Raw genomic sequence first — 18,586 nt, 5'->3', positions numbered from 1 at the left:
ACCTGTTAAATGGCGCCCCCTGCTGGTTAAACTCTGATTTCTGAAATGGGATTTTCTGTCTGAAGATTGCGCAGAAGAAAAAAACATTGAAAAATAAACGTACTGGGGGTTCATTTGTACAATAAAACGTGATCAGATCATGTGAGGAAGACTTTAACATAATTAAAGAAACAAAAAGTCGTAACAATAGAAAAATAAATAAATAAATGTGATTTTTTTTTGCGTGAATATCATCATTAGATCAGTACAGGACATGGATGAGGACAGCAGGACATGTATAAGGACAGCAGGACAGTGGTGATATGTGCTGTAGGGGTGACAAATAGCTTCAAGGTGAAGGTGGGAGTGCATCAAGGATCTGCTCTGAGCCCCTTCTTGTTTGCTCTGGTGATGGACCGACTAATAGATGAGGTCAGGCAGGAATCCCCGCAGACTATGATGTTTGCAGATGACATTGTGATCTGTCCAGGAAAATGGGGAGTGTGGTAAAGAAGTGAAAAAGAGAGTCCAGGCAGGATGGAGTGGCTGGAAAAAAAGTTTCAGGAGTGATTTGTGACAAAAGGGTGTCAGCAAAGGTCAAAGAAAAGGTTTACAAAACAATGGTGAGACCAGCTATGATGTATGGTCTGGAGACAGTGGCAACGACAACACGACAGGAGAAAGAACTGGAAGTAGCAGAAATGAAGATGCTGAGGTTCTCCTTAGGAGTGACAAGGATGGAGAAGATTATGAATGAGATCATCAGAGGTACAGCACAGGTTGAACAACTGGGAGATAAAGTTAGAGAGACTGAGATGGTTTGGACATGTCCAGAGGAGGGACAGTGGGTATATTACCATACCATACCAGTTTATTTCTAAAGCACTTAAAATACAACAAGCAGCCGTCCGAAGTGCTGTACAAAATTAAAAACAAACAAAAAACAGTAAAACAACAAAAACACCTAAAAATATATTTAAAAAATATATATTTAAAAACCCCTCCCTGGGCTGCCACCTTACCGTGGTGGAGGGGTTTGAATGTCCCAATGATCCTAGGAGCTATGTTGTCTGGGGCTTCACGCTGAGGATCAGACCGCCAGGGTCCCCGCCCTCGGCCACCACCCATCCCACATTGCACCCGACCCCTTTGGCCCCTCCCACAGGTGGTGAGCCCATGGGAAGGTGGACCCACGTCTCCTCTTCGGGCTGTGCCTGGCCGAGCTCCATGGGTAAAAGCCTGGTCACCAGGCGCTCGCTCGTGTGCCCCACCTCCAGGCCTGGCTCCAGAGTAGGGCCCCGGTGACCCACGTCCGGGCGAGGGAACATCAAGTCCATTTCTTTTTCTCATCATACGGGTGTTTGGGCTGCACTTTGTCTGGTCCCTCACCTAGGACCTGTCTGCCTTGGGTGACCCTACTAGGGGGTACTGAAAAGTAATGCCTTGACCCCGGATAAGCGAAAGAAAATGGATGGATGGATGGATGGATATATTTAAAAAATAATCAGAACATCATAAGTAAAAGATATTATAGAAGGATGTTAGACATGCAGCTGTCAGGAAAAAGACAAAGAGGATGGTCAAAGAGGAGATATATGGTTGCAGTCAGAGAGGACATGGAGGTAGCTGAAGTGAGGACAGAGGACACAGAGGACAGAGTGAGATGGAGGAGGATTACTCGCTATGGTGACTCCTGAAGAGGCAAGAGCCAAAAGAAGAAGAAGAAGGTTGGGAAGTTCATCAGTTTACTCAGTGTGAATTAGTGCTTAGTTCCTAACAGGGCGGTGGGTCAAGGAGTCCATCAGTGGTCAGTTCACAGTTCATTCACGCAGAAACTGACCTGATCCTTGCATCCTTGACAGACAGATAGACAGCATCCTTGTTGGATGCTGTCTATCATGGTGCACTAAGATTCATAACTGGCTGTGATTATCGTACCCACCACTGCACACTGCACATTGGTTAACTGGACATCATTAACTTCACGCAGACTCTCTCACTGGTATATTTTCATCTTTAAATCACTTCTTGGTCTGTTGCCTTCATACATCTCCTCCTACATGTCTCTGCGTGAGTGCAGCTACGGAGTGCGCTCTCAGGACATTATTACCTGCAGTGTTCCCTCAATGAGGACTGAACTAGGCAAAAGGGCCTTCTCCTACTCCGCTCCTGTTTCCTGGAACATCTTACAAAAAAATTTGAAGCTCTCGACCTTGACCTCTCTAAGTGGCTTTAAGAATCTGTTGGACACCTGGCAGGGTCCAATGCTGACATGTTCCTGTTTTTAGTTTTCTACATTTGTCTTGGAATCTAGCTGTTTTTTGTTTTGTTACCTTTTCCTTTTAGCCATCCTATTTGTTAAAAAAAAAAAAAAAAACTGTAGTATGCTTTTTTATAACTGTTTATTGTTGTTGCTGTTGTCCATTGTTGTCATCTTTCTTTGTTGAAATCAAGTCTCTCTTGTAAATGAGTCCTCGAGGCTCAATGGGATTTACCTGTATAAATAAAGGTTGATTGATTGATTGATTGATTGATTGTTTTAACATTAGTCAGTTCAGAATGTAGATGGTGGCCTGAGATTTAAAAGTGTCAGCAGGCAGTGCAAGTGTGAATACAACAAAGTATAAAAATAGAGCTTAAACAGAGTTAACTACGGTAAATCCGCTGAATCTTGTTTTAACAGTTAAAACAAACAGTTAAGTGATTGATGTTGTCTGTTACGCAAAGAAAATAAACAAATGAAATGAATGTTAAATGTTTCAGACACACAACAGAGTTTTTTAATAGGAAAAGTGCAGTTTGGTCTGATCAGTCTGGTTAGATATTTTACAGTAAATAAATAAATAAATACAATTTAAATGTGTTTTTTCACATAATATTTTCTTATTGAGACTGGGCGGTTAGGTTTTTTTTTTTTCCACGCTTCACATTTCTCACCAGCAGGTGGCGGAAACGCTGCCGAATTGTTCACAAACGTCAAACCAAACCAACGAAGAAGAACATCACTTCCGGTCAGGAAGAGGGGGGGAAAAAACGGCAGAAAATCTCCGTCAGTTAGCGTCTAGTGTTTATTTTCTGTTTTTTATAAACAACAGCGTTTTTATTTACATTTGTCTTTTTTTTGTGAATCGTCACACAGTTTCGTGTTTTATCTGAAACTGCCCACCGTTTATTTGAGGTGAGTCTCACCGCTTGTTTTGTATACGCTAATTGATGCTAACCGTTAGCGGCTGTCGCCATTATAACAAAAACGAAACAAAATAATATCAACGCCATTGAATTTTTTTTATTCAGTTTCAACTGACGGATGCCTCTGGAAAATACAGATGGGTCAATTTTTATTAAATAGTGAAATATTGGCAAGGTTAGCATTCATTGATTTAACCAGGCCCGTTTATCTCTGCGTTTTGTCAGAAATATTTCTCTTACACAATAAAAAAAAAAAAAGGTAATATGGTACGAAAGACTTTGACATACTGTTTGTTTTCATTTTATTTCTTATCTGAAAGAATGAAGTCAAGCTATTTCCTGCTTTACTTTATTTTTAATTCAGGCCGCAACACATTCCAGTTACTGTCCAGGATTTTATACCTGGATTATTGAGCATGAACTCTGGTATTTCAGTTACAGTTCAACACTAGAGGTTCTGACGATGAGGATAACAGGTGAAGAGTCTCGGGTATCGTTTTGTCTTAAGGTGTCCAACAGGATGAGGTTGCCTTGGGAACAGGACTGCAGGCGGGCCAATCCAGAACCAGTCGCCTCTTCGTCTGTAGCCATTGGATTGAGAACTTAATGTGGTTTTACTTTTTGTGAAAAATGTTCAAATATCCCTGGAAAAATATGTGGTCTTTGCAGGCATTGAATGTTTCTGCTAAAAGTTCTGCATTAGTACTGCCCCAGTTCTGAGCACAGAACCATCACAAAATTTGAATTTTAAACTTGCCTTTCTTTGTACAGCCTGGCAGAGCCAGAGCATGATGCCACCACTTCCGTACCTAACACTTAGTGAAACATTCTTGAAGTTTATTTTTCTCTCATTGGACCATTAAAACGTTCCTTCAGAAGGTTTCGTCTTTGTTCATGTGGCTGAGTGTTTAGAGCTGGAGCTTTGTTCTTGGAGTGGCCGCCTCTCTGTTTATCCAGACCATCTCAGAATCAGGCATTTGGACCTGTTAACAATACCACAGGGTCAGACTAATTACTCCAAATTTTTCAAAAGCTCACTATGTCAACAAACTACAGCAAATTAAAAACAAGATGTAATAAAGAATTTAAAACTGGAGTTAATTTGTTGATTTTTTTTTTTTTTTATCCAAATGAATAAAGTCCAGGTTAAACGGCTTCAAAGCAGAGGGACTAATGGACCTGGGACAGCGATGGGTTTTCATTCTGTGCAGGCTGTACTGTTTGGATGTTCCTCTTCATCTTTGGTTCAATTCATTTAACAAAGATCTGGAATCCTGATCCACTTGATCCAGGTTTCCACTGGTGGAAATGGTTCAACTCAGAGGGAACACAGAGATGTTGGCACCGCTTCTGGACTGGGTCATTCAGGAAAGTTTAAAGAGATGTTTTTGAACGCAGCTCTGGATTAAAGGACCCAACAAAGTAATCCCCAGTCTATATGGTTCTGTGGGTCCATGTGGATCATCTGTTGAAATATGACAAGGAATCAAGAAGCGTTGGTTTTAACAACTTTAATGTTTCTTTAAGACATCTTGGCTTTATACTGTTAAAGGTAAACACAAGAACCCCTGTGTGTTTTTTTGTACTTTCTGGTTTAGTTTTAGAATGATTTATTTATTTAAAATTTTGTTTCCTTTTCAGAACCCAACCTTTAAGTGAAGGTGTTTAGATGTTTTGGTTCTTCTTCCTTCCAGAACAGCTGATCCTCCTTAGGGTTCACAGTTTAAATGTCTTGTCTTCCCTGACATTTCTGTCCACAGGAAACGCTCCCAGCGTTTCTCCACAGGGTCCAGTCATGTCTCAAAACTACCCGTACAGACAGGCGCCGGCGGACCCCGATCCCCAGTCAGATCCACGGCATTACAGCTCTGCAGCCAGCGAGGACTTTTACCGACGTCCTCAGGAATCTTTCTCCTCATCCTCCAGGAGCTTGGCAGCGCCACACCCGACTCAGGGTCCTCAGGATAGCGTCCTCAGCCTCCTGGCAAGCTGTGGTTTGGAACCTGGAGATCTGGCAGTTCTCGCCAAACTGCCTGAAGATGTTTTGACCATTGAGTCTCTGCCACACCTTATCAAACAGATGAAAGGCAAGAAGGGAACGGTTAAACCTTTTCCTGCCAGACCTCCTACTCCCCCTCCTTCCTCTTCCTCCTCTCGCTCCTTTAGCTCCACCCACAGACCCTCTGCAAGCCCCGCCTCCTTAGACTGGGATAAACTCCGCCAGCAACCGGTACAGTACCCACTCCACCTGATCCCACCTGCTGCCCCTCAATTGGAAACTCGTTCAGACCGCTGGGGGGCTCACAGCTCTGTCCGATCATCATCTTCATCAGTCAGACCTGTGCAGGACACTGACCTCAGGCCACGCCTCGCAAACTATGGTAAGGCCGCTTCTTCTTGCAGCTCAGTGGAACTCAACAGATCTCGTCCTCCTCGTTTCTTGGAAACTGGAAAAACTGATTATAGATCAGTTCCTCCCCTTGACGAGCGCCCCCGCAGCTCTGGGTTGCCCAGTGCTGACCCGGTACCCGTTCCTGTGCCCTCTAAGCAACAAGCTCTGGACTTCCACGGATCGGTGCCATCGATGTACCCATATTCATGCGCTCTGTGTGACATCACAGTGCTGTCGGAAAAGGTAAGTTCACCTGTTCTCAAGACTTTTTGCAGGTGAGTGGGGGGTGGGATTGTATGGGGTGCGTGGTCTGATGGAAGGTGAGTTGTCTGCAAGAAGTACAGTGATGGACTCACTTTCTGTTTGTGTTCCAGGCTTGGCAGGATCACGTCAACAAGTCCATTCACGCAGATGGACAGCTCAAGCTGCTACAGCAGTGAGTTTCTCTCACACTCACACACACAGTGTTCTGTTGTTCAGTGTTCTCATTACTTCCTCTCTTTTCCAGGTTTCCAAATTGGGATTGTCGCGTTAAAAGCTCCAGCAGGTCAGTAACGTTTATTATCATTGTCCATTAAATCTGATTTTAGTAAATTGACACTTTTTCCACATCATTAGAGGTAACACCCTTAAAGCATCTGTAAAGATTCAGATCTATGAACCAGAACTCCTGTTCAAGACATTAGTTTTTTTTAGTTTACTTCAAATACTCCAGAATTTACTTAAATCTTTTAAAGTGGTTAGGAACAACAGTTCTTTAAACATTTTGATGGTCTTTCAGAGGCTTTCTTCCAGCTTTGGCTGCATCAGACACTGATGTTACCCAAACAGGTGCTTTTACATGTGACTGGCTGCTGATGGCATTTAAAACGGTTAAAATAAAAAACTAAAAAACATTGGTACAAACAGTAGATTGATGCGTTTTTTTTAGAAAAACTCCCTTGAAGACAAGTCTATGCATGAGGCTAGTAATTAGATGCAGTGTTTTGAATGAAACATTTTAACTATTTTATATATATTGGGCGGCTGTGGCAGAGTGGTTAGAGCAGTCGTCCTCCAATGCAAGAGTTGGGGGTTTGAATCCACCAGCAGTCGCATGTCGAAGTGTCCTTGGGCAAGACACTGAATCCCTCATTGCCTCTGATGTGTGTCCCATCGGTGTATGAATGTGATCTCAAAGCACTGATTAGTCTCTTTAGAATGATTTGTTCAATTAGCTTTGTAGAGATCTAGTAGAGTCTATGAATGTATGGGTAAATGAGGACACAGATTGTAGTGTAAAGCGCTTTGAGTATCTGGATAAGATAGAAAAGTGCTCTATAAGTGCAGTCCATTTATAAATAAACTGAATTGAATTAAATTGTTAAAGAACATCCAGAATGTTGGATGAAAACCTCTGAAGCGCTGTGTGCGCGTCCTCACGCACCATTATGCTACCCACTTCAAGAAAATATTAATTCCCATCCCCATCTTACTGACACGTACACGTATGGGACTCATGGGAAACGTGCAGTACTTCATGTATGACTGAGTTGATTCAGAGTAAAAGACAAAACAGGAGAATGATGACAAAACGTTTTGGGTCAAATTGTTATGGTCAGGTTAACCAAACATGAACCGCTCTAGTTTGCAGCCGAGTGTGAAGCAGCTGGGATGAGAATCAGCACCCCTAAATCAGAAGCCATGGTCCTCAGTTGGAAAAGGGTGGACTTTCCCCTCCGGGTTGGAAGTGAGGTGCTGCTTCAAGTGGAGGAGTTCAAGTATTTCTGGGTTTTGTTCATGAATGTGGGAAGAGTGGAATGTGAGATTTACAGACAGGTTGGTGCAACTTCTACAGTATTATGGACTCTGGATCGGTCCATTGTAGTGAAGATGAAGCTGAACTGCAAGAAGGAAGCTCTCTGCTTAACGGTCGCTTACGTTCCGACCCTCACATATGGTCAGTAATTCTGGATAGTGACTGAAAGAACGGGATTTTGGATACATGCGGTCAAAATGTGTTTTCTCTACAGGGTAGCTGGACTCTCCTTAGAGATAGGGTGAGTAGGTCAGTAATCTGGGAGAGGCTCAGGAGTAGAGCTGCTGCTCCTCCACATCAAGAGGAGCCAGCTGCGGTGGTTCAGACATCTGGTAAGGATGCCCCCGATTGCCTTCCCAAGGTGATTTTTTGGGCATGTCCAACTGGGAGGAGACCCCGGGGAAGACCCAGGACATGTTGGCGAGACTATAGCCCCTACTCCACGGTTTCAACACCACACCATTTATGGAACCACCTCATCTGTGGTTCCAAGCGGACTGCTTTAAGCAGACAATTTCAGTGTCAGTAGACTGTAGCTGTTGAGCCCAATTTGTTGAGCAGAATATGAACTATGAAGACCCTGTCCGCTTTTCCCTCTTTGCTATAACAATTCCATCCACAGAGTGGGAGACTTGGTTACAATGGAGACACAGCTACACCTGAGAAGAACCAAATAGAAATGCAGCGATTAGCGTGGTACTTGACTATGGAGGAGCACATTGTGTCTTTCAACTGGCCTTGGAATACCTGAGTCCTCTCAGAAGCACTGGAAGAGGTGGCTGTGGAAAGAGATGTCTGAATCTCCCTCAAGCTGATGCCACCGAAACAGGTGGACGGAACAAGATTGATCGATGGATTGATTGATCTCAGGATCTTATTCACCACTGCTCATTCTTCATCTGCTTGTCAAAAACAAATCTGAATCTTGTCAGCAGCAGCTAAAAACATCCAGATATCTCTTCTCTGGACATACCTTAATTGATCATATCATTGGCTGTTCATTTTTCCTTCCATAGAATTACTCTGTAATGTATTGACAATAAATAAATAATAAATGAGCAAATTGTTCTTTAGTTGTTCACATTTGACACTCAACCCACATCAGCAGCATCCTGAACAAAACTTTTCTTGTTTAAGAAATGAGGACCAATCACATAAAAGGATGTCTGGAGCAAGCTCCGCCCCATCGACTCAAAGAACCGGTCAGAGCTATGGTAGGCCCATCATGTTGATATATTTGTATGGTTCTGGTTCAAAATCCGGTTCTAACATGATGTTTATTGTTTTCAACAGTGGGACGGCCAAACAAGAAAATTACAAAGGTAAAAACTGCAACTTGTTAAAAGATTATATCTGAGATCATCTCAGCTGCTGCTGCGTCACCCGTGTGTGTGTACGTGTGTGTGTCTGTCCTGACAGCCATCAGACAAAGGGAGGGTGGTGTGTGTGAAGTTTCCAGCTCAGTCTGTGGATGAGGCATATCTGCAAAAATGCATCGAACCGTTTGGAAAAATGGGAAAGATCCTCATGTTTCCATCTGTGGTGAGTCTACCTGCTTCTTCTCACCCTTGAACACACTCTGGTTGTTAAACCCACGGTAACAGTTTGAACTCTACAGGCCTTTGTGGAGCTGGGTACTGCTGATCAGGCAAAGGACTTGGTGAAGTTTTACAGTAACATGGATCCAGCTGAGAACAAATATCAGCTGGAGTTAAGCATCTCCAACACCTTCAGCTTCCTGCAGGTAGGACACCGGAAAACTAAGAATGGGCAATACAGACTCAAGGCTTCATGGGGTTTTAGGTTTTACATCACTGCATTGGCACTTGCATTAGTTTTCAGTTTGCGTTTTATTGTGTACCTCAAATGGAGGGTCACATGCTTCAGTTTTAGGATCATTAATTGGTACATACTTTGGTTTTAGGGTCTCAGTTTGGTATGTACCTCCATTTTAGGATTGTGTTTTACTATATACCTGGGTTTTGGGTGCTGGTTTGCTTCATCCCTACTGAGACCAGACCACATGCACACACACCCCTGATCGGATTAACTTTGGGGTTTCCTTTACCTTGCAGAATTGCTGTTTGAGTCTGAGCCGGCATGTTTGTGATGCGTTCAATTTACCAATAAAAATCAGATTTTTGAGATTCTGATTCCATTTTCCCAGCAGAGCAGTTAGTGCTTCTGTTGCTGACATTAACTGAGTCTGAACCTTGTTGCCCCAGTCCGACATAAATCGGTCGAGATGTTTTTCTTGTCTCCCCAGAGCTCTCAGGTGGTGGGTTTCCTTCCGGCTCCGTCAGGAAAGGATGGACGCTCAGATCTTATCAGCATCGCCAAACGATTCGGCGAGCCGCTCTACTGCTTGTTCTTGCCATCCAAGGTGAGTCGGACCGAACACTTGAGATGTAAAGAAAACAGGAAGTTAAATGAAGTGCGGACGCAGTTTAAAGCAATTTAAAGGTTCTCTTCATTCTGATGAGTGGGGTCGAGTTTTATTTTTCTGATCCGATTCTTTTAAACATTTTCAGTCCTGATTAGGGCTGGACGATACAGCGATATTTTAAAAATATCGAAATAATTTTATTTGCAATATAAATTGACATTATTTCGATATAAACAATATAGTTCTACAGTCCCCCTCCTTTCACTCACTCCAAACTCGGCCCCTACCCACGCGCTCTCCCCCGCTTCCAAAGTCTCTCCAGGTGGAGCAGCTGCCTGCGGCACATAGCAGCCACAATTAGTCACAAAATGGAGAGAGAGTAAGTCGCAGAACTGGTGAGCAGGAAAAAAATGGCTCTTTTATTTGGAGATGATTTGGATTTGTCAGATGTGCAACAGAAAACAATGCTGAAAATAAGTCCTGACGAAAATGTTCGAGCACAACAAAACTTTTTCACCATTTAAATCAGCACTATAAGGTGGAGTATGAAGCATGTGTTAAACTTCGTGCTGCAGCTCCGACTGTGAAGCTTCTGAGACAAACTAGGATACGAAACTCTTTTACCTGTGCTGTGTCTTATGAGAGGTGATGTGAATGAAACAGCGTCTTATCGTACCGCTAAAGACGCGGTCCTTAGCGGCTAACAAGATGGCTGTTAGCCACTAAGGACTGAATCTTTAGTGATATGATAAGCCACTGTTTTATTAATGTGGCGCTACCTCAGAATCAGAATAAACTTTGTCATTGCACCGAGATACAACGAGAACATGTACGTACGGTCGTCCGAAAGATGGGCGGAGTGCACGAAGCTGCTACTATAAAAAGCGCGGCCCTCTTATTCTTATTCAGAATAATATTTTGCTTAGATGAGAAAAGGGAAGAAAACATGAGGAGAAACGGTATAAAAAAAAGTTTTCTCACACCGTGTCCTAGACAGGGCACGATTTGAGGCATTAAAAAAAAAACTACCACAGCAAAGCAACATAAATAGACGTCATACATGTACATATAGGCCGGTGAAGAAGACGTTAAATTTTAAGGGAAAGTCGTAGCATAGTCCAGAGCTCTCGCTGTAAGACTTGAAAGTCTGTGGACAGTAGTTCTTTTTCTGCCTGTCTGTGCAGCCAGCTTCATGCAGCCTCCCCCTCCTCCTCCCTCGCTCTCACTGCTGCAGTTCACACATGCGTACTAACAAAGAGAAGACGGTGCAGCTGGGGAGGATTATTATTTAATATACGTTAAAAAAAGGTCTAAAAACTAGGGGTTGAACGAGTATATAATTTTTAAACTCGACATTAACATAATAAAACCCGAGTAGAACTCGAGTATTTGATGATGTCATAGATCTCAAGATACAAAAATAAATAAATAAAACTGCAAAAAAAGGTAATTATTTACAAAAAAAAAGACCAACAAAACATTGGGAGCGTATATTATGCTCCTACCATTTATCATACTGCAAATAAGTCACAGAAAAAACTAAAGTATTAGTTATTATTATTAAACTGCAAACGTGAAGAAACGCAGCACGTCAAAAACGAAACTTAAACCAAAACTGGTTCTGGTTCGGTGGATAGGACCAGGTGTTACACCATACTCTGTGACCTGCAACAGTGCAACACCGCCCCCTACGGTCATACGGTGGTCACATAATATGACATCACTACGGATACCTGACTTTACATTTTTAACATCGATAGATGTCCTAGCAATCGATGTGTAGATTACTCGAGTACTCTGTTAATACCCTACTAAAAACAAACTTTAATATATGTAAATGGTTTATTTTTTAGACATTTATTTTGTACAGTTACAGTTGTTAATAAATGTGCCTGTGTGACAACTGTGACAAAGCTTTGACTCTGAAATATATTTTTGTTATTACTTTATGGAAGAAAAAAAAATTGAGATATATATCGTATATCGCCATTAATTTTGGTTCATATCGCCCAGCCCTAGTCCTGATCAGAGCTTCTGATCCAACTCTGTTTAAAACTTCTGACCCGATCTTCATTTCCAGGTTTAGATAATCGGTTCTTTAGACATTTTAAAGGTCTTTCAGTTTTTCTTTGGACGTTGGCAGTTTTCTCACTCAGTTTCAGAACCTTCACTTTTTGTTTTAGGCGTTCATTGAGATGAAACTTCCTGGTGATGCGAAGAAACTGGTGGATTATTACTCCTCAAATGTTCTGAAGATCAACAATGACACCATCGACGTGTCTTTCTCCACAGAGTACAAGTCCCTCATGTGAGTCTGAGCCAGTCCAACAAAAACTGACTCCTGGTTCCTGATCAGCTTGTAATTCAGGTTCTATTCTGTCTTGTTCTGCAGGCGGGTTACACTGGCCACTAGGTGCGATGAAGAACCAAACCAAACCACCACGAGCAGCACAAGAGAATCCAGCAAGGAAAGAAAGACCAGGTCAAGGTCTAGGGACAGGTTCAAAACTACACGGCGGTCCAGAAACCGTTCCAGATCCAGAGATAGACGCAGAGACAGATCTAAAGGGCGATCCAGCCGTGAAAAACAGTCTAGAGACAGGTCTAGAGACAAGTCTAGAGACAAGTCTAGAGACAGGTCTAGAGACAGGTCAAAAAGAGAAGGACGAACCAAAACCAGGTCCAGGTCCAGAGAAAAAAGTAAAGACAAATCTAGCAAAGAGACCAGGTCCAAGTCTGAAGAGAAATCCAGCAACAGCTCTACTGGGCAGGACCAGACCAAAGAGAAGACCGAGGAACCAGAAGGATCTAAAGAACCAGAAAAAACAGAGGAGCCGAAAGAACCAGAGAAAAAAGTGAAGCCAGAGGAACCAGGTAAATAACTAAACCTGATTTAAGAGGATCCGATCAATTCTTAAAAAAAAAAAAAAAAAAACTTTATTGATCCTGATCATTAAAACCAAAACAGAATTACAAACTTCTTCAACATCAACAAGAAACGTCTTCAGTTTTAAAGACTGAACTGGGATTTACCTGAAAAGATAAACTGTGTCATCATGAAAAACTGGTTCCCTGATTCAGCAGCTTGTAAAACCTCGTTCAGCAGCAGAACACTCGGCGTGTTTCTGTAGGGCTTTATCGGTGTTTCGAATGGTTGTGGAGGAGTTTTGGCCCACTCTTCTTTCCATTGTTGATTCAGCTCATTTAGGTTTGTGCTCAGCTCTCTGAAGGTCCAACCACAATATTTCAGTCAGGTTGAGGTTCTGGACTCTGACTGGATCATTGTAGCACCTCAATTCTTTTTTTATTGACCCATTGTTTTGTAGATTAGTTGGTAGAGATGCACCGATTCGATACCAATATCTGTATTGGTCCCGACATCGAAAAAAAACCTTGTGGATCGGGTATCGTGACAATATGACCGATCCATGACTGGGCAGATCTTTTCACTCTAATTCTACGCTCTGTGCTCTGAGTGACATCATGCACTAGCAAACTCGCCTCACAGATTGTTTTCAAAATGGAGCGAGCGAAAGGATCAGCCATCTGGAACTATTTCACACTACCTCAGCCAACACATTCGACAGCTACGTGCAATTTGTGCGTAGCGACGGTTCCAAGAGGTGGCACGTACTAAAACTTCCAGCTATAACACTACCAACTTAATGAAGCATCTCCAGAGATTTCACCCTAAAGAGCACGCTGCGTTTGTTGAATGGAAATCAGCACTTTGTATCAGATCGTATCGGATTGGTATCAACTGATACGAATCCTCGGATATCGGTATCTGAAGTGAAAAAATTGGATCAGTGCATCCCTATTAGTTGCTGGGTTTGGGATCATAGTCCTACCCAGTTTTGTTCAAGCTTCAGCTGTTGGCCAGATGGACTCCAGAATCCTTTCAGTTAATGCTCGGTGAGGAGCCCAAACCGTCAGCCCTCCACCACCGTGCTGAATATCTCAGTCCACCAGGAGTTAACGGGTATGTTTGATTAGACGTACTAAGGCAGACCAATAAATTCAGCAGCCTCAGCACCATCAACATAAACACTATGTGCCGCTCACATTCCTGTAGAAACACGGACATTGATCATTTGCGTCAACGTTGAAAAAACAACAAATGGTGGCACATTTACCATAATTGTAAAGCATAAAGGTTTATTATTAGCTAATGTAGCAATTTTTCACACCACTGTGTTGCTTTTCAGAGAGTTCTTTTGGGTATCCAACCATTAGCCTAGCTTAGACCTTTTCTTTTACTCTATACTCCATCCTTGAACCTGCTGAGGCCTGTACATTCTGAGATTGAGCTCATTTCTTACTGTTGCACAGTCTGACCTTTGGGGTTAATTTTGTGTAAAGATTCTCAGCGGTCTTAAATGTTTTCCACTTGTGAATAAACTTTTTCTGTAGAATGATGAACTCCAAATAGTTTGGAAATGACCTTTGCCTCTTTCCAGATTAATGAATAGCAACAGTTGCTTCTCTGAGGCCATTGCTGATGTGGTTCTGACTCGGTATGTGTGTTAAAACCCACCTTTATACTCGAGAGTAGCAAAACTGCTACTTTTCTAGAAATGGGCCCACCTATGATCAGCAGCTCCTGGCTGATCCAGATCCTTTTATATCCTCTGGAACCAGTTTTTCCTCAGACTTTTGTAGTTCTTTTTTTCTCCCCATTTTAAGTAGTAGTTGTAGTTCTTTATTTTTTATGTTAAGGCTTGATCATGATCAGACGGTTTGAGTTTCATCCTGACAAGAGTTGTTGAAGTAAATCTGCTCGTGCTCATTCGTCTGCCGTTCAGAATAACTGATGATTTGTGTCACATGATAATTTTCTGCCTACAGACACAGAGACCAAATCTGCAGGCGAGCATGAACACGACTCTAACAAAGCACCTGATGCTGCAGATGAAAAGCAGATGGGTGATGAAGCAAAGTGAGTTCAGCTTAGCTTCAAAAGTGAGTTTGAAAATGTTCATTTTCTGAGTCAAAGTGTCGGTTCCTTCAGGTTTGCTGCAGACAACAGCGACATCCAAGGGATGAAGGTGATCGTAGAGGACAAGTTAGAGGGTGTTGATGCAAAACGTCTGGAAGAGAAGAACCAAGAAGAAGCCAACCATCCTGAAGAGAAAGCTGACTCAGTCGAACGAGGTAGAAACAAAAACTGAGCAGATCAGTTTGAAAATGATGCTTGGAAAGATAAACAAGTTGGTAATTCACAGAAGAGATGGCGATGAGCATAGACAGCGATGATCAGAGGGAGGAGGAAGAAATGGTGATGGATGAAGTGGCTGATGAGAAGGAAAATATTGAGACTGAAGAGATTGAGGAGAGGAGTGGGTTGAGGAATGAGGAGGAACGTGAAGAATCTGCAAGCACAGCAGACGAGGTAAGAACATCCAAAACTTCTAAAATGAACTTTCAGCAGATTAACTATGAGAGAAAATACACAAATGTTATAATTCATCCAATTTTACTTCTAAAGTTTTCACCCATGTCTTTTTGTCATTATGACCTAATGGCAGCAGGCGGGTTGAGGATTGACCAGAACATACATCTCTGGATTTTTACTTGTTTATTAAATTTTTGTTTTACAATTGGGACACTGGTTTCTGTGCTCATTTTGTCATGTGCCCATGACTGGTTTAAAGAAAAGCTTTATAATGTTCAAGAGTTAAAGTAGATCAATTGGTTGTTTTCAGCGTAAAGAGAAAAATGAAGGATTTTTGTTTTGTTTGCGTGAAGGAGTTTGGTTTCCCTGTGGACTTGGAGAACTGCATCACTCTGGATGAAGTGGGCTGTGAGGATGAAGGTGGGCAAATAGAAAACTGTAAAATAACGTTCGGTTCTAAAGTTTCTTCAGGTTCTGAAGTTCCTGTCTGTTGCAGGTGAAGCTGTTCAGGATCAGGGGAAGGTGAGTCTTCAGAAATCAGATTTGGTGGATCTGGTGTTCAGATCCTGTTAGGGCGGGTCAGAACGATGAGTAAAAACTCAGACTGAGTTTCTGGTTGCAGTCCTCAGAATCCAGCAGTGTTATTTTCTTCAGCACGATGCCGCAGAACTACACCGACATGGAGTTCATCGAAGTGATGAGAGGTTTTGGGGAGGTGGTCCGTTACCTCCTGGTGCAGGACCGGCAGCAGGTTAGAACCTTTCAGTAAAACGCAAGAAACCGTCGGGTTCGGATTTGGTCAAACTAACAGATAAATTAACTTTGTTTCAGGGCTTCATCGAGATGTCGACTCCCTCAGAGGCTCAGAGTGCTGTCCAAGTCCTGGACTCCGAACCCGTCTACATCAATGGAACCAGACTGATTGGCTGCTTGTCTCAGGAATATTCCAGGCTCACCGACGGGTCAGAACCTCTCTCCACTCTCTTCCTGTTGGTTGTCAGCCATCACTGATCTGCCTTCTGTTTACAGGTTGCCTGTCCTGTCAGATAAGGAGAAGAAGAGCGACGGCAACGGCGTGGGTACCAGGAAGAGTGAAAGACTGGACATGTCTAGCAACAACGAAACTCTAGATATGGAGACAGAGACGACTACAGATGAAAAGACGGGGTCCGAAACTACCCCGGAGCTAGAGACGCCTGAAACGATTGAGGAGGAAAAAACCAATGAGACATCGGAGATGGAGACGCCCGAAAAGATTCACGAGAAAGAGACATCGGAGAGCACACCTGCCAGAAAGACAAGGTCCAAAAAAACTCCACAGACGAAGACGTCAAACCGAAAGACGAGGTCCAAAAAGACTCTGGAGAAAGATTCCCCTGAAAAACCCGCAGAGCCCGAGATGCCTGAGGAGAGTCAGGAAACGGAGGCCGACAAGATGCCAGAGATAAAAACAGATGAGACTCCAGAGACAAAGAGTGACGAGACGCCAGAGACAAATACCGACGAGACGGCAGAGACAAAGACCGACGAGACTCCAGAGACAAAGACATCTGTCAAGTCTTCCAACCGAAGAACAAGGTCCAAAAATATTCCAGAGAAAGATCATTCCAGTCAAGCTTACTCAAGAAGGACCAGGTCTAAAGTGACTCCAGAAGAGACAACTGAGATGTCAGAGAACGCTTCTGAAAAAAGCTCAGACATGAAGACTGTCACAGAGACACCAGCGACAGAAGTGTCTGAACAGATTCCAGAAATGGACTCTTCAAACAAAACGAGTGAAGAAAAAGAAGTCGTGGACATCTCTGAGAAGGAACCGACAGGAAGAACAACTGTAAAGGGTAAATCCACGTCCAGCAAGGGTCCAGAGGAGAGGACAGACAAAAGAAAGGGGACTCCTGAGGACGATGTAGTACCTGTAAAAACTGTGAAGACAGAAACTCCGGAAGATGCAAACCAACCAAATGATGGGAAAGAAAAGTCGACTGGAGTGAGTTTGGAGACTAAAACTTCTGAACCAGAAGTGAAGGAATCAGAGAAACTGGATCATCCAGAACCACCTAAGCAGGTATCAGATGTCAGTTACTATTGATGTTGGGTAAATAGACATTGCAGAGACTTCAGAGTTCATTTTACTGTAAGAAACCTTAAGAACCGAGTCCCAGCTGACCTGAGGTGTTTTCAGAAATCAGAGATGGACCAACTGCCTGCGCCAGCAGAGGGTGCCGCAGAACCAGAGAAGCCTTTCAAACCTGTCGGTGAGTTTCACCTGGAAGTCATTCACACCTTTTCTGAAGTACTGGTATACAGTTTCTGCTGTACAGTCCCTCAATATATCAAAAGTTTTTTTAAACCCAGTTTTTTTGTGTGTGTGTGTGTGTGTAATGAACATGCTGTGCACTACTGCACGTTTATCTTCAATGCACATCTGAGCTGTGCACTGTTTGAGCCAGTGTTCAAGTGGTGTGTGTGTGTGTGTGTGGGGGGGGGGTTCCAGCATGAGTGCTGCTTTCAGCCTTTTTAGCTAGCACGCCACTAGCTTAGCGCTAGCTACGTCAGAGTCTCGGGGGAGGTCTGCTCAGTAAGCGTGGCACTCAGCTTGTATAATGGTAGGGGAAACTGTTAAGTGTTTGAGAGGGTTTATAAAGCCTCGGATTTTCACCTGCGGGGATTTCAGGAACGTAATCTCCGCGATAAATGAGGGATGACTGTACCTCACAGTTTGGTTGGTTTTAACTGAAAAAAATCTCCAAACTGAGTTTTCTGTGTTTGAATGTGGTCGACGCTAGTGAAACACTTGTTTTGAGAAGCGTCATTGAACACAACATGGTTTAAAATGACTAACTGTAAAATTAACCATGGTGCATTCACTGTCCCCTTGGCTTTTGTTGTTGCAGGATCACAGTTCGTGCGTCCGGTCGTCGGTTACTTCTGTTATTTGTGTGAACGGATCTTCATGGACGAGGACGAAGCCAAACAGGACCACTGCAGCACGCTGGAGCACTACAGGAAGTACCAGGTTACTATGGAAACCGTCTGTTTTACCTCTCAGCTGTTGACGAGTTTGTGTTTGCAGCTTCTCTAAAACGTCTCTGTTGTGTTGGTTTCAGGCGAAGACGGGGAAGGATCCGTGGACGAGCTAAGTGTGGCGCGAATGGAGTATAAGCTTTTTAAAGAAAATTTACAATTAGTTTCCTGTAGTTCAGCAGAAATAACTGATTGAAAATTTGTAATTTTAGTTTCCAAACAAAACAAACGTCATGTTTAATAAAACAGTTTATTTTGTAAAACTGCCACACACATTACTCAACATTAAGAAGGTCTACTGGACTACTTCCTGCCTAGTAGTGGAAAGATACGCTGAGGTCCAGGACGCAAAACCCTGGCCATCATGGCAACAACAGAACTAAAACTACTAAGATCTACTTGTTCATTTTTAACTTGTTTACT

The 18,586-nt window shown here is 42.9% G+C and overlaps 1 protein-coding gene across 3 annotated transcripts; it reads left to right on the top strand.

The window, feature by feature from the left end:
- The first annotated feature begins 2,982 nt into the window (after positions 1-2,982).
- Positions 2,983-18,452, top strand: LOC119408378 (matrin-3). Of its 3 annotated transcripts, XM_037675181.1 has the most exons (22): positions 2,983-3,157; positions 4,929-5,803; positions 5,935-5,996; positions 6,069-6,107; positions 8,496-8,572; positions 8,652-8,680; positions 8,778-8,900; positions 8,977-9,102; positions 9,625-9,741; positions 11,928-12,052; positions 12,137-12,618; positions 14,593-14,683; positions 14,756-14,898; positions 14,970-15,136; positions 15,493-15,559; positions 15,636-15,661; positions 15,762-15,890; positions 15,971-16,101; positions 16,169-17,204; positions 17,322-17,394; positions 18,034-18,155; positions 18,247-18,452. In XM_037675181.1, the coding sequence occupies exons 2-22, from the start codon at positions 4,964-4,966 to the stop codon at positions 18,277-18,279; spliced, it is 4,038 nt and encodes a 1,345-aa protein (XP_037531109.1). In that variant the 5' UTR covers positions 2,983-3,157; positions 4,929-4,963; the 3' UTR covers positions 18,280-18,452. The 3 variants fall into 3 exon arrangements, with proteins under 3 accessions (XP_037531109.1, XP_037531110.1, XP_037531108.1); XM_037675182.1 differs by lacking the exon at positions 2,983-3,157 and having other exon boundaries at positions 4,867-5,803; positions 14,973-15,136; XM_037675180.1 differs by lacking the exon at positions 2,983-3,157 and having other exon boundaries at positions 4,867-5,803.
- The last annotated feature ends 134 nt before the right edge of the window (positions 18,453-18,586 follow it).

The sequence above is a fragment of the Nematolebias whitei genome, chromosome 4 (genome assembly GCF_014905685.2).
Source record: "Nematolebias whitei isolate Nwh7 chromosome 4, NemWhi1, whole genome shotgun sequence".
Classification (NCBI taxonomy): domain Eukaryota; kingdom Metazoa; phylum Chordata; class Actinopteri; order Cyprinodontiformes; family Rivulidae; genus Nematolebias; species Nematolebias whitei.
The sequence above is the reverse complement of the archived record's forward strand: the minus strand, read 5'-3'. Positions and strand labels throughout refer to the sequence as shown.